Source organism: Condylura cristata, unplaced genomic scaffold, assembly GCF_000260355.1.
Source record: "Condylura cristata isolate star-nosed mole 26May11 unplaced genomic scaffold, ConCri1.0 scaffold00001, whole genome shotgun sequence".
Taxonomy (NCBI): domain Eukaryota; kingdom Metazoa; phylum Chordata; class Mammalia; order Eulipotyphla; family Talpidae; genus Condylura; species Condylura cristata.
The window spans coordinates 25,162,609-25,178,241 of record NW_004567102.1 but is presented as its reverse complement, the minus strand read 5'-3'; the positions used below and the strand labels follow the sequence as shown (position 1 = coordinate 25,178,241).

General features: G+C 37.1%; 1 protein-coding gene across 3 annotated transcripts in view; it reads right to left on the bottom strand.

Annotated features, from left to right (window-relative positions):
- Positions 1-15,522, bottom strand: part of ADGRB3 (adhesion G protein-coupled receptor B3) — a 650,534-nt gene extending 635,012 nt beyond the window's left edge. For 2 of the 3 annotated variants that reach the window (XM_004673604.2, XM_012721768.1), the window contains exons 1-3: positions 14,866-15,522; positions 13,290-13,456; positions 11,410-12,181 (exon numbers count right to left, since the gene is read on the bottom strand). In XM_004673604.2, the coding sequence (XP_004673661.1) occupies positions 11,410-12,166 (757 nt within the window). In that variant the 5' untranslated portion in view covers positions 12,167-12,181; positions 13,290-13,456; positions 14,866-15,522. The remainder of the gene's footprint in view (positions 1-11,409; positions 12,182-13,289; positions 13,457-14,865) is intronic. The other variant, XM_004673605.2, reaches the window with a different exon arrangement.
- Positions 15,523-15,633: the final 111 nt, after the last annotated feature.

Here is a 15,633-nt window from a genome sequence, read left to right as displayed (position 1 = left end):
ACTACTTGGAGATTAATGAGATAATAGTCGGAATGAATACCACTGAAGTAAAAAAAAAAAAAGAGACACAAATTTATACAAATTTTTTTAAATTAGAGCTCTGAATATTTACCAGTTAAAGATCTAAAAGAATTATAAAATAATATTTATATGTCTCTACGTATACCAGAATGTGAGCAGAGGCATGATTGGATTAAGCATATTTGCAGGGTTGTTGAGAACCTAGAAGCTTGGAATCCGTATTAGAAAGGAAGCTTGGTGGATTGGGCTCATCCTGTGCTCCCACATGTGGCCTCATGTTAATGTGACCTCAGAGACACTGAAGGAAGTTTTTATGGTATAGATTCTAGAGAAGGGGAATGAGCAGGTCTCAGTAAGTGTGATGCACAGAATGGAGAAGAAAAAGGATCTCACCTCTAGTTTAAGCGCATGGTTTTGTTACACTAGGGTCTTTGCAAAGCAAGGCTTATGCTCCTAATGCCTAGGAGAAAACAGCAATGCCTACAGAAAGAAGTGACAGAATGTCTAGGGGACATCAAATGTCAGGTGTCATCAAAGATAGCTGAGTATGACAGCGCGGGGAATGGGCTTGGAGAATGGTGGGAGCTGGACTCAGGCAAACATAATTATTAAGTTGGACTGGAAGGCACCATTCTAGGAAAAAAACTGAGTGCAGACAAGTGGACACAGGTTCCCAGGCAAATTATGAATTTTGTTCTATGAAAATGCAGTAAAAACAACATGACAGTTCTTATATGTTCTTTATCATAAAACTGAAAGTACAGTTTCTCAGAAGAATATTTCAGACACTAATTTCTCCTATTTGGCTTCATCTGGAGATTCTAAGATTAATAGTTCCCAGTGGTTTTTCAAATAGAGTTGCTCTGAGACCAACATCGAAAAAAAAGAAAATGATTAGCAGGACTCTGAGCCTCCTGCCCACTTCAAGCAAAGCAGTTATATTTCTTAAAATTCTCATTTATTTATTAGTTTTTATTTAGAAAAAGCTTCCAATGCTAAGGAAATATGTATTGGTTCACATTCTACATTTACTTATCTATTTAATCAGGTCCTACAATTTAAAGGATCAACTTCTATTCTGCTTTCAAACTCCCATTGTTCCATTTCTGTGGTTTCTGTGGTCACGGGATGCAGAGGCCAGAAGCAAGCACACAAGATATTCATCATGCCCTGAATTCACATATGCCCTTTAAACACCAACAGTTGATCATCAGAAAATTCCACAGAAATCACTAAACAGAAAGTCAAGGATTTTTCCCTTAAATTTGCATATTAAGATACTAAAATGTTCTAATCTGTGCAAATGGAACAATGGTGTTCCACAGCTACTTACCTCATTTTTCAAAGTGAAACCAATTGAAAAATAAAAGGCCACTGTGCCTGGTTAATTTCTCAGGCACCATTATAGAACATATACTGTTTCCCCTCTAAGTTATAAAACTCACCGGGAGAGAAAGCTAACCACAGGCTGGCATATCTGTAAAAGAAACTGACCTCCCTGGGAAGCCAAAATAAACTGAAATATCTCAGTCTACAGGGCAAGAACAGATCTCTGAAAGTCTGCCAGATTTATATGGAAAGTTCATGTAAACAAATTTTGTCTTCCTGACGTGCCCTCTCTTCCAAATTACAATTATTATGAGTAGCAAACATAGAAATAAATATTTCTATAAACAGCAAGTATATAGTAAATATTTGCTATGTATTACCTATTCTTAAAAACCACAAAGCTCTACTCAAAAAAAAAAAAAACAAAAACTGACTTTGGGCATGGAGGGGCCTCCCTGTATATGAAAGGAAACATACAGAAATTAAAAAAAAAAAAAAAAAAAAAAAACTGAAGTTACTTCATTACCCAATTTCCTTTAAGAAACTATAAGTACAAAATTAATTTTCCTGCTTTTTTTATTGAAATGAAGCTGGGAAAAAATAATTTGTTTTGTCTTGAAATGAATAATGAAATCAACAGGCAAAATGAAACTTGGATTGGCAATTTAAATTCTATTTTCAGCTTCTATTTGCATTATTGTAATGATAGAAATTTAAAGCTAAAAATATCAGGAAACCTTATTTCACATGGGAGCCTTAAAATTTATTTCTAATTATCAATTTATAAACAATCTCTCTGGAAATCTAGGAGAGTTTAATGATCTAAGGTCACATCAACTCTGAAGAAAAAAAAAAGATTATTATATTTAAGAATGCATGCACATTATATCATTTTATACTTAAGTAACATTATATAATATTTAAATTGTCCTTCAAGGATCAACCTATGTATACAAAACTTTATCATACCTTTAAGTACCAAAAATTACCATTTCAACAGAGCTTTGAAAATAATGATTTTAACTTAACTTTCACTAACTCTACTTATCTACTTATATATATATATATATATATACACATACATATATGACAATCTGCAAAAGTATTAATTACTGTATGAGAGCTATAGTGCACAAAAAGGGAAGTCAAAATTTAGAACACTGGTTTTGGAACAACTTCTTAAATAATCAGAAACCACTTCACTACCCAAACAAAATACTCTGTATTATTCAGAGTTCCAATAAGAAGGAAAAGGTTGTGTCCTTCATTAAAGTAACTTGGGAAGAGAGTAGGGCGTGAATAGTGCTTGGAGAAAGCAAAGAAAGATAAAACAGTCCTCAGGGTTAGAAAGAGAGGGGTGCCATTGCAACCTACAGGCCTACAGGTTGTCAGAAGTTCCAAGGGTAACCCAGCTGACAGAGTTGGGCCTTTCAACAGAGGGAGAGGGCTAGAGACACCCTGCTCTCGTAGCACAGAAAATATATCTCGATGTTCCATAAGATGATTAAAAAATGTAAGACATGCTATTTCTTCAATATACAAATCCCCCTAGAAAATTTTAATGAAATGAAAATCCAAGATAGATTTTGCTGACTCATTTTAGTAATCAAATCTAAATGGTCTCTGAACTTGAAATACACTGTTGTTAAATTTAACTTAGACTGAAAATCAATAGTTTTTTGAGATCTACTACACTTTTATTTAAGCAATATATTTCAAATGGAACAAAAAATTTAAAAAAAAAGAAAACTTTCATTTGTAGAGATCAGTCTGTATTTAACAGTAGAACAGGACATCCTCTATCACTTCTGCTCTGTTTATTATCCTGTTTGTCTATCAAGTAAGCTTTAAAAATAGTTTGATCTCCCAAAGATCAAATGACTGTGCCTCTTTTAATTTGTAGAAATGGTGCTGAAAGTAAATTTCAAGAAGACTCATGTCCAGGAGAAGTGATTTCCCCATTACATACTTGAGGTTGGGGTTTCATTAATCAAGATTTGACTAGATAAGCCTACAATCTATTACTTTGGTAGTTTGTGATTTACATGTTTGAGGTCTAGAAACAAAATAAAAAAAATATATATAAATAAAAACATACCCCTGAAATTCTCTAATTTTCATTTGAAACAATCTATATTAAAATTCTGAAAGAAAGGTAGGCCACAATCTTTAAGGTATTCCACACTGTCACATGTATTTGAAACATTAGCAAATGTCTCATACCATTATTGCACCAAATAAAACAGTATCTGTGATATAGCTTTACAAACTGGAAACCATTTTGTCAATGCTATATTTTATTATACTAGTTTAATTTATAAAAGGCTTATTGATTCTCTTTTGTTTTCGTATACAGATGAATTTCTCTTTTAAATGTACTTAGCAAATAATTATTACTCTTTAGACATACAAATAATGGAATTATTTTTTAAAGACTTTTTTCCTTTTAAATTACCTTTAGGGAAAACCCACAAGAAGTGTCATAAAATGAACACTCTATACTACTTATCCAGTATAACCAACTCAAGAAAGCAAATATCTCTGTGACATTTCTATCACCTCAACCTATTTATTGCTAAATGATAATTTTCTCAATGTAGACTTCTGTGGTCACTTTCACACTTGTAGTTCTTTCTATTTTGTCCCAAATGCCAAAGTTGTGTTGTAAATATTGTGTCATAAAGTGTTATGACTTTCCCATGCACATTCTTATTCTATTTTCTCAAACTCTTAATCCCCAAATAAATTTATCAAGAAAAAATAATTTGAGAATATCAAGAATTAGATAAGAAGGTAAATTATTTCATTTACATCGTAGAAATGTATATCCATTTTACATTTCTATTTTAGAACATGTTGCAAGCACAATAAATGTGTAATAGGGGGTCGGTTATGGGGAAAATGCACATGGGCCAAAAAGTCACACTTCAGAGTTGACTCCTATTTACTCGATTAGTATTGAGATAAACAGATATATTCTTGCCTATTTACTGTGAATTTTTTAGTTATTGCACTTTCTGTGCAAACTAAAAATACATTACGTATGAACCTTTAACATTTAATATAATTAGGCTATTCTCTGCAAGAAAGCAAAATCTGATAATTGGAAATTTAAATGTGGAACACTTAGCATCTATGGATTTGTATAAATGGTACTTTCGCTTTAAGGAAATATTGGAATATTGATAAGCGTCCTAACAAAATTTTGTGTTTTCTTTTCAATATATGACTATGTAAGCCTTTGGGGGGAATATTGGAGCTCATAAGTCTATAATGACTGATCATAATTCAGTGAAAATCTTTTAAAAACCACTTTTCCCAAATGGTTAAATATGTACTAATATTTCAAGACAATTCCTTTTCAAGCAGATCTCAAAACATGAACTGAGGCCCTCCTTGGTGGCGCAGCGGGTTAAAGCGCAGCACTGAGAAGCTAAAAGCCACTTCCGCATGAGTTCGATCCCGCCTGCCCCGGAGGTGACCACATGGCGTGGCAGACCTCTCCTGACCCGCCCGCTGCTCCCCTCAGCAGTGTACTTCGTCGATCTGACTGTTCTGCTCCCCGCTCTGTCTCTGGTGAAGCCTCTCACCGCCCCTCAGCTTCTGGCCTGTACCCCAGTTCTGTATGCACAAATAAATAAATCTTAAAAAAAAAAAAAAAAAAAAAAAAAAACATGAACTGAAACGTGCATAATGCTACAGAGAGTAAAATACTTGAAAATTATTTAACTTCAATGGCTCTGCAGACTATCAGCAATGACATCTAAAGGACAGCTTCCCAGCCCCAACATGACTCACCCTCCACTCCCTTGATCTATGGGATGTATTAGTCATGCCTCCATCAACACAAAGAGCAAAGGTAGCTTCTAACTTTTCTTATCCAATACAAATTAGGCATACATTCAGGAGACTTAATCATCCATCCTTAAGTGCTCTAAATTCCTAAACAACTTTTAAAACACTTCATTATTCTCTGTCAATTCTCTATCACTTTATCCAAGAGATAAGACAAAGATGCTTCAAAAACTGGATTGAAGCCCTAGGAGAACTTGAACAGTCTACTGTTTTACATGTACAATCTCATTTAACACAACATTCTGTTGTAGTAGGAATTATTTTAATTTATTAAGGAATCAAGCTCAGCCACCAGTCAAAGATGCCGTGGTGGTAGTTGCTGACTCATTCTAAGTGTCCAAATATGTCTTGCCCCAAAACAGATCTTTCATTTCAATGAACTGAGAGTCTGAAAAACTGAATATTTCTCTCACTTATGAGTTCACTGAATGGAGAAGAAATTTCCACAGGGCTGATAGAAATTAGAATATTCAAAGCCACTAGTTTTATTATATTTTATATACTTGATGTCATTTCCTGTTATTATAATTATTATTTCATATTATTATCCAGAACCATGAGAAATAAGTACTACTCAACTAATCACAGAAGTGAAAGTAATTGTACAGAATAACACAGTTATGATATGGAAAAGCCAATTCAAACTCAGCTCTCCTAAAACCCATGGTATCTGAAAAGTAATAAAAGTTTATTTTTGAATTAAAAGTGATTTGTGATACAAACACCAGATAACTGTTATAGGTAATACATACCAAGCTGATTCCTATTTTACGGAAGAAACTATCTCAAAAAATCAGTTTAACAAACAAATTGCCTCTGTTAGGAGAAGTAATAAGTAAATGAATGCATGAAGCTGATTCTGTGTAGTTTACATCTCAATTTTTGAAACAAAGTAACATGAAATAAATTTGTCAATAGCCATCATAAAAATCCTCTGAAACATACATCTTGGCACATGTGTCAATTAATGGTACACCTGTGCTATTATGGGCAAGCCAAAAGGGTACACCAATTTTCATTCTCTTAGATTTTAATATATTGTCTACAGTTTTATTTCATTAAATACTGCATTATATGAGCTATTTCCTTAATTATTTAACCAACTTCTAAAATAAGAAAAGTAAACTTTATATTTTACTAGACTGAAGCCTTCAAGTTTAGTAATATTCCACTATTACTATACGAATAGCTCATACCAAGGGTAAATCACAAAAGCACAACAACTGACATGCAAATAATCTTCCTCTTTCTTGGAAAGAGATTGCACATATTTGTCTTCAGATTGCAGAAGGGAGGGTTTGGGAAGTATCATTACTGTAGATATAAAGCTAGAGGCAGAAAAGAAAAACGAAGACAGTTAACAGAAAGAATTACACTTGATCTTAGCCAAAAGGTCGAGAAGCATTAACAGAGAATTAGTAGCTTTTCTTTTCACCTTCTTTTCTAGATAACATGTGTAGAAAGTGATGTTTGTACTTAATATCTTAAAAGTATATGTTAATAATATTTTTCAATGACTGCATTCTTATTCTTTTAAAGATGGTATTAGATAATTCTGCGAGATTAGATCTGGTATAAATAATATAGAAATGGAACTGGAAATATTCATGGCAGCCAAATTCACGGAAAAGTGAAAGGCGGTTGCTTCTCCAAAACGATGTTTTTTTTTTTTTTTTTTTTTAAAGATTTATTTATTTGTGCATACAGAACCAGGGTATAGGCCAGAGGCTCAGGGGCGGTGAGAGGCTTCACCAGAGACAGAGCGGGAACAGAACAGGTAGATGGATGAAGTACACTGCTGAGGGGAGCAGTGGGCGGGTCAGGAGAGGTCTGCCACACCATGTGGTCACCTCCGGGGCAGGCGGGAATCGAACTCATCAGAAGCGGCTTTAGATTCTCAATGCGGTGCTTTAACCCGCTGCGCCACCAGGGAGGGCCCAAAACGATGTATTTTAAATCTTTTGATTGAAACTGATTTATTGCTATCATTCCTATCGGTGATGTGTTTCTTCATTTAACATTTACTAAACCAGTATTTATTAGAACTTTGTTTAAACTATACAGGGCAAATATGAAGAGTCAGTTGTTATGATCTGAACCTCCAAGTCCAGTGAAAGGAGATGGAATTACTGGAAAACACTGCAGTACAAAAATGCTAGAGCAGAAGTACAGCATATGCAAAGAGCCCTGGGGTCCAGCCAAGGGACAGGGCAAACTGTCTCCTCCAGAGTAATAGTCAGTCTATCTTTCTATCCTTTGACCATAATGTATGGGATCACTGTTGTCATTATAAAGGGAATAAGATTAAAAGTGGGTAAACAGGAAGGTGAGAGGTAACTTAAAAAGTAGGATAAGAACAACAACGGTGGTAAGATATGAGAACACAAACTGATCACAAATTGCTCTAGGTAACAAATATGTGCCTAAACATGCAAATCACAAACAAGCAGGAGTGAATCTTATACAGCCACATAGTCAAACTTTCTCTGGACAGTAGACTACCACGGCTAGGAGAGGCAGAGTAGAAAGACAAATGAATGTGTGTGTGTGCAGATTTCCTGGACTCCATGTAGGGATTCCTATTTCCCTTCATGTAAGTAGTGCCATTGATGGAAGTAGGAAACAAAGGTTCCATTAATAATTCCATTATTATGGAATTTAGATATCCTGGTACAGAATTTTTCCACCCAACTTGTCTTAATTATTGATATTAAAGTAATAAGAAATTAGATTTCATATCATCTTTTATATTTTAGTTATATAGCTCAAATTCATCTTCGGTAAAACTCCTATAACATGAAGTAGAGACTTCAAGAAAAATGTCAGTCTCTCCCTCCAGGTTTACAACCAAGAGCCAGGTAAATAGTGATGTTATTTTGAACTTCCACAAATAGTTACCCACTATTTGTGGGTAGTTTTTTTAAATAACTGTCTAAAATAAGGCACGATTATTTGTAAAAGGCATCATTTTGTTGATTTTCTTGCCTTTCAAATTTCATATAAAAATGAGGGAAGAACAAAGTTCCATAATCACAGGCCATCATCAATATGTCAAATATGACTTAAATAAGAATATGCTAAAATTGAATACTTTAATGAAGTATCAGTTGAATAATTTGGTTTTATAATGTATTTAAGATGTGTTGTGCTTGCTGGTGTTTTGCACTACAAATAGTAATAGTTTTCTTCTTGCTATTTTCTAGTTATGAAATTCCTGAATACAGGAATGCATTACTGAAAAATATTTTAGTAGAAATCCAATCTTTAAGTCCCAGAGAGCCTGCACATTTTTTCAAATACTAATTAACCATGATTTTGTGATTGCACTGGACTCATTAAAAATATTCAGCTTTTAGTACAGCTGCCATTACCACCGGCATCTCAGAAGACAACCTGGAATTGCAGCTATAACATATGAGATCTCTTTTGTCAAATTTATGCCACTTCTATGATATAATAAAAGTGGAAAATATTTCTACTCAAGGCTTTTGAGTCAGGACTTATTACAGTGATTTGTTCACTTACTACAGTGAATAAAATGGAAGCAGAAAAATGTGGAGTATAATATTTATTTTGTTCCCTTCGTGATATCCAAGAGAGTTAACTATTTATTACAAAAAAAAAAACAACACAGTAATTAATGACTAACAAATCACAAGGAGAATGTTAAAACTTCACTTGAAAAGCTGAGACTATATGTTACCATATAAAGACATTTTAGAATAAAATTATAAAGGAGTAGAACAACTACATGTAATGATTAACCTTAAGCCCTGTTAGTGTCATGAAGTGATAATCTATTTGAAAGCATATCAAATAGTTCTTTCATAAATTTAACTAAGAGTCTATAGATTTTTTCTTTTTTTCCCCATACAATGCAACAAATCCCCAAAGGTCTTCTCTGAAGGAGGCAAGAAGTGCTGTATATGTATAATAAGAACGACTTACAAATGCATGAGCAACAATTATGTCATCAGGAATAACTTATCCTTACCTTTCTGACTCAGAATACCTAAGCAATTGAAGAGCACAAATTGAAAACACAGAAACTATAGACTGTGCAGTGTTACTGATACAGCATATATTGTTTCACTATTATATAAACTACCTAATTCAACTCTAATAACATGTTATTTTTAATAAAATCTTCTGTCTGTGTCTTTTCCCCTTCTGCCAGCTTTTTAGCCACAGGTAACTTACATTCATTGCTTTCTAAGCTAACGTCTAAAACCACTCTTATCCTTAGTCATTTATAAAACAAAGGGGTATCCAGCACAAATTCTCTAGCTCATAGCCCTGTTTTAACCCACATCTCACAATCATGACCAGCAAAACCTTTAAAAGTTATGTTTAATGTAGACACAACAACTTAAGTTTGGTCAGTTGCTACCATTCACCAAGAGTTCCAAAAGTATTCACTTTCCACTGTCAGCAGCAGTTAATGTAATGGCAAAATTTTAACCATGGGAAGATACACATATTCTAAATTTTATGAAAACCACAATAAAACAAAACCAACAAAGACTAGTTTCTGTTGTTAATTGTCTTATTAGCCAGCTTGTAACATCACATTTTCTCTGCATACTGTAGCTTCTTATTCTAGGGGACACTAATTAGTTTTAAATGGTGTTAAATACCATCCCTGCAGTTGCAAGTGCTTCTCTGGGATTTTTACTAGAGAAAAGAACTCCTGTAATTTAAAACCACTTTGTTTACTTCAGTCACAGCTGTTAGTGAAACACTGACCTGTAGAAATCTTATAGGTTTTGCATCCCTTCTCATTGCTATTAGACTGCAAATATTTTCTAGCATATCCGTTCCCTTTTTACCATTGCACTTCCATAAACCCATCCTCCAAATTGATTTCAGCAGAGAAACTGCATTTAGCTAGTTAGGCTGGACTGTCTTTCCCTCCCCCCACCCCCGACAAAACCTTGGCTCCCCTTAAAGAAAATTCTGCAACAACGTGTCAATTTTACATTGGCCACAAAGGCAACTTCTGTTGGGGGAGGGGAAGGAAAGAGGGACTGGAGCTTGGCTGTCCCTTTCCACAGACAGGGATCTTTGTGGCGATCAGAAAACATTTCCTGCATAAAAAATCAACACACTCTCTGGTTGCAGGGTTGAGGAGCAAGAACGAATATGGATGGGCTATGTCTTCAAATGAAAGGAACACATCCATTAACCTTCCAAACAGGAAAGTCATTTTCCCAAAATATACTAGCTTCCTTACATTATTAAACATAATCTACAATCTAACATCCTCTGGTAGCTCCCTCACTGGAGACTGAGTGAAAGCTATAAATCATCCCTGTACTTTCTCTTCCTCTGCATTTCCGTTGCATTGTTTTTCTATCTAGCTCATCTCTGACAAGCTCTCACTCTCCTTGTGTTCATCAACATGAGACCAAGCACAAGGGACCAAGAACATGAGAGCAGAGACCATGCAAGAGGGGCATCAGTTGTCACAGGATCAGCATGTTTTAATTTCACCCTAGCCTCCCGGCTAGCATGAGACTTCACTGCCTGGAGATGAGAGCATGCGCTTCTAGTTAGGTGCTCTTGACCCATGAGAGAGGGAACAGGTGGGACTGATTATGCAAAGCTGCTTCAATAATACCCCAGGAGAGTGGGGAAGAGGGCACCCTTTCTTCCTGAGTCACTAAGTCATTTGGTCAAACAGACTTGCTGTTGAGTTTATGTCACCTTTTAGTTGTGTTGCCCCAAGTAGTCCAAACCTGGGGAAGGGTGGTAGATGAGAGAGTGGGACAGAGAGGAAAGGAATGAGAAAGTGGACTTTTTATGGAATGCAGCTGAAAGCAGACCTCTACATATCCATTTTACAGGTGTCAGCTGTGAGTACTGGTCCTCCCTAGCAGCAGCGGCTAGAGCTGCTGAAGTTTCCTCTCCAGCCTCACCAATTTCCAGAACAAACTAGCTCCACGTTTTTGCATATTTTCTCGAACATTTCACCCTCCCTTCCTGGTCATGTTGCTGAGAGTTGTCCTATTCTATTGCCCTTTTCTCAAATCTTGAAACGTCCTAGTCTAAAAGACTCTCATCAGGAAACAGCACATATCAAACAAATCCAAAATGACAGTAAACGAGCAATGATCAGGCTCCTGTGTGGAAGCATCACATTTTAACCTCTGCTCCCCCTCCCACCTCCCCTGATCCAGAAGCCCCTCAGCACTCAGCACTTACCTTCTTTGGGTGGTCGCTTGGCCTCCCTGGTAAGATTGCAGACCTGGGTGGTTTGCAGCTCTTGGGTCAGGCAGCCTTCAGTCTGCTCATTCAAGGGTAACACCACATTATTTAACAAAACCAGTGACTGGTCGTCGATCCCCCACTCTCCCAGATGCTGAGGGCAGGTGCATTTTGTATACATGATCCCACATGATTCTGTTCTCCCATTTTCTGATTTTAAGCAGCTCTCCAACCAAGTGCATAATACATGGCAACCAAACTGGCTTGGGCTCACCTTGTTCAATACCAAAAACTCAAAGAAAGATTTCTGATCTTCTTCCCCCTTTTTCTGTAATCCTGGGAAATCGGTAGGAAATACTCGACGAATTTGAATAAAATTTTTGTCATATTGTAGAAAAACGAAAGCATTCTTGGAATTGCAGAGTTGCATTATAGAATGATTCTTTCTTAAAAGATCCTTTATTTTTTCATGGGAGAAATGATCAAACTGATAAGCCAGGAGAGAAAAGTTAGAGCAGCTAAGATCCTTTTTGGAAAATTTCAGGTAAATGCTATATTTGGTTGGATCTGGATTTTCCAGCGTCCAGGTGCAGTTTGTAAAGTTTTTGGGAAACATTTCACTTACAGAATACGATCCATAAATGACTCCCTTCACCAAAGTTGAACACCAGAAGTCTTGGGCAGCATTAAATCCAAACATAACCAGGAGATAGGTGGAAAATATATAAATCAGCAGGTTACGAACAGCCTTCATCCTATGTCATTTGGCCTGTAAAAATGGCAATGAAAGTAAAACGCAAGTAGGAGTCTAGTGCATTGAAAAACGAAACTCCTTCCAAAATTATAGCCAGCTGTTTTCAAGATTTCAGTAGGGGGAAAAAAAAAAAACCCTTTTAAAAGAAAGGCAGGTAATTTTTATTTTATAACGCCGGAAAATTATCTGTTGCTGTGTGAACAGCGCCCTCACGTGGACATTCGTAAAGACCAAATTCTCTACATACAATTTTAAAATAATATTTAATAGATTATTAATAGAAATGCTCTAGTTTAGCTACCAGGATTTCCTCCAAGTGCATTACGATTCCAATCAAAGAGGAAAATAGGTTCTCCTTCAGTACCATAGCCTAAATGTTAATTTTTGAAATATTTTTTAAGCAACCTATACAACCTCTTCTCTCCTGAGTCCTCTGCCTGCAGTAAACATCATCATACAAAATCTAATCTGATAATCTGGGAACAGCTGTCATCACGTTTCTTTTTTTCCCCTCTTAAATGTGAAAAGTAATTAGGATAAATGATAGCTACTATTTTGAAAGCACAAATGACAATTTGTTATAGATGAAACATCATCTCCCAGATGCCACTACTTTTCTTTGCAGGACCACCATGTGAACTGGTGGGAATTCCTGTGTAAAAACACAGGCACTTGTATGGATAATCGAATTTTAAAATGCTCGTCTAGGAAAGACATAAAGGGTGATACTTAGGGAAGACTTGTTGTTTGGCATCACCATTGAAAACCGGGATTTAAGGCAGTCATCTCAATGTGACATGCCCTCTTGGGATACATAAAGTAGATCACTGTATTAGTGTCTGTATCCAAAGGCGATGTCAGTGAAAAATCCCAGATCTACAGTAATTGAGCTAGCATCAGTCTTTTCATTTTTTTCCCCAATTAGGAATATGCTATCTGGAGTTAACCTACTATCATTTAAGATTTACATATGGTAGATTAAAAACATTTACATTTTCTTCTCTAGCAGATTTCAATTTCAATTATCAAATTGCTCCCTTTTGAACAACTCCAAAGCTCTTCTTTCCTTTTTTTTTTTTAAGCCCTGATCTTGCATAATAAAGTAATCCTTGGTTATATTTACCTCTGTAAGTTGTTATCCAAAAATAACTTGAATTTTTTTCAGCTTTAACCTTTAAGAAGTTATTTCTTAGAATATATGACACTGCTCTTTTTGTTTAGTCTTTGAGCTGAGAAAAGTGATGCCAAGTTAATTCTAAAAGTCTTTAGGCTGCAGTCTCTTCCACTGTTCTGTAAACAGAGACAGACATACAGACATATAGATAGTTAAGAGTTTTCATGTCTTTGCCTGAGTCTTCTCTGAACCAAAAAATAAAGCCCTCTTCCTTCCCATTGCATAACATACACCAACGCATACACACAAAATCCAGTGACCAAAGTCCCTGAAGACAGACCTGCAGTTTCCAGATCATAATTCAACTGTAAGTCTTGATATGGGCAAAAACACCCCAACTCTAAAGCTCCATATAAGAGCAGTGTAAAATAACATCACAACTGCTGGGACTGTGAAAAATAATGTTCTATGTTTCAAGCATGTAGCTAAATAAACAATGCATTTTTTTTCTTCAGAGAAAAAGCCAAAGGTTAAAAAATAGGGAAAGTTGTAAGAAATTCTGGGAGTAATTTCCTCCTTTTTTTGCTGTAGCACTTTGCAGGCAATGCAGGTCTGCGCAGTGTTCTTCAGGATAGAGTGTAGGCGTTGAGAGCCAATGTGACAATAAGTGTCTAAATTAGGAATTCCATCCATGAAAAGGGGCTTCATTTTATAACCGGTAACTCAAAAAGAGGTCGTCTTTCCTTCCCTAATGAAATCCGGTACTTTTGCTTCCTTTTATTTGACAGTGTATGTCTGCATTGCCGTGCTCATCAAGAAACGGTTTGAAAGAGTGAGGAAATATGTCAGATTTCACTTTCGCACCTGCTCAAGAGAGCTCCCTCAATACAATGCTCTTAAATTTTTGTCATTAAGCTTTGGTGTAGGAGTGTTGTTCTAAAAATCAAAAATGAATCATTGAACTCTGTCACCCCCCCCCCCAATCACCCCACTGCAGAGCCAGTTCAAACTGTATTTCCCTCTTTAAGGAAAAAAAAGAAACAAAAAAAAAAGAGAGAGAGAGAGAGAGAGAATGAGGTGGGGGCGTCTAAGGGCTGGCAACCGAGATCTCCAGAATGTTGTATTCAGTCATTTATTTATTTATTTATTTATCTCTCTCCTGCTGAGAAGCAAACCGGCGTTTAGTTTAGCTATTCTCAAAACTGATTTTCTGGGTGACACTTTAGTTTAGTCGAACATAGACGGCGCCATCACTCCACTGAATTTTTTCCCCAATAGGAGACCCACTGCCTACCCTTAACTTCCTTTTACCACCCCCCCCCCCAATTATCCCAATCACACACAACTGTCAGATATTCCAGGTCTGCTATTTCTTCCGACCAGCACATCTCTTGAAAACCAGACTTCCCTAACTTTTCAACTGCGGCGTTTAAGTAAATGCAGACAGTCGGATTTGCTTCTAGCCCCTCCACCTGCCAGCAACAGCTTTTCCTTTCCTTGTCCTCCCTTTACAAACACCTATCCGAAAGCTCCTCTGTGGCGACCCCTGGCAGAGAGAAGGTGACCCCTGGACCCCCTTCCTTACCTTCCACTCCGAAAGCTCAGGGAGGCTCTTGCTCTAAGACACCAGCACAGGCACGCGTCCCAGCAACAGTGACGGAGAGACTCCCCTTCGGTCCCAATCACCGTTGCCCATTTTCCCCGGCTCAGCTTCAAAAATCAGGATTTATTTATTTTTTTTTTTAATGCATACATAGGAGAAGCAAAAGATGGGGGGAAAAATGAAAGAGGGGGTGGTGGGGGAAAAAGCCCCCAGGACCCCAGAGCCTAACACCGTAGCCAACTGAATCCAATCTCCAGTGGGGGGTGGGGGGCGAGCCCCCAGAAGAGAGACTCTAAGGAAACAAACAAAAAATGCAAATGGCTTAAGAGCGAGGATTTGTTTTACCAAATATCCCCCAACAAACCGATTAGCCAAGAAGCAAAGAAAGCGCTGAGACGAGAAGTGACTGGCGGTGGCAGCGGCAGCTAAGGCAGATTTGTTGGGGCGGTGGGTTTATTACAGGAGTATTCGTGGTCGGATCGGAAGGCTCAAGCTTATGCTTTTTCCTCTTTCCGCTTTCCTCCCTCCTCCTCCTCCCCCCCGCAGGTACTGATGGAGGGACGGCGACTAAGGAGAAGGGGAAAAAATCCTTGGCTGGTGATGTCGGAAAGCTGTTTGAATGCCCAGCGAAGAGGGAGGCGCGAGGGGGAGCGAGATAGTAAAGCTCTGTCTGCGGTGTGCGCGCCGGCGCGCGGCGCTGGCTATCCCCGGGTCGCGCGCGAAGGAGGGGGTGCGCGTCCCCGGGGCACG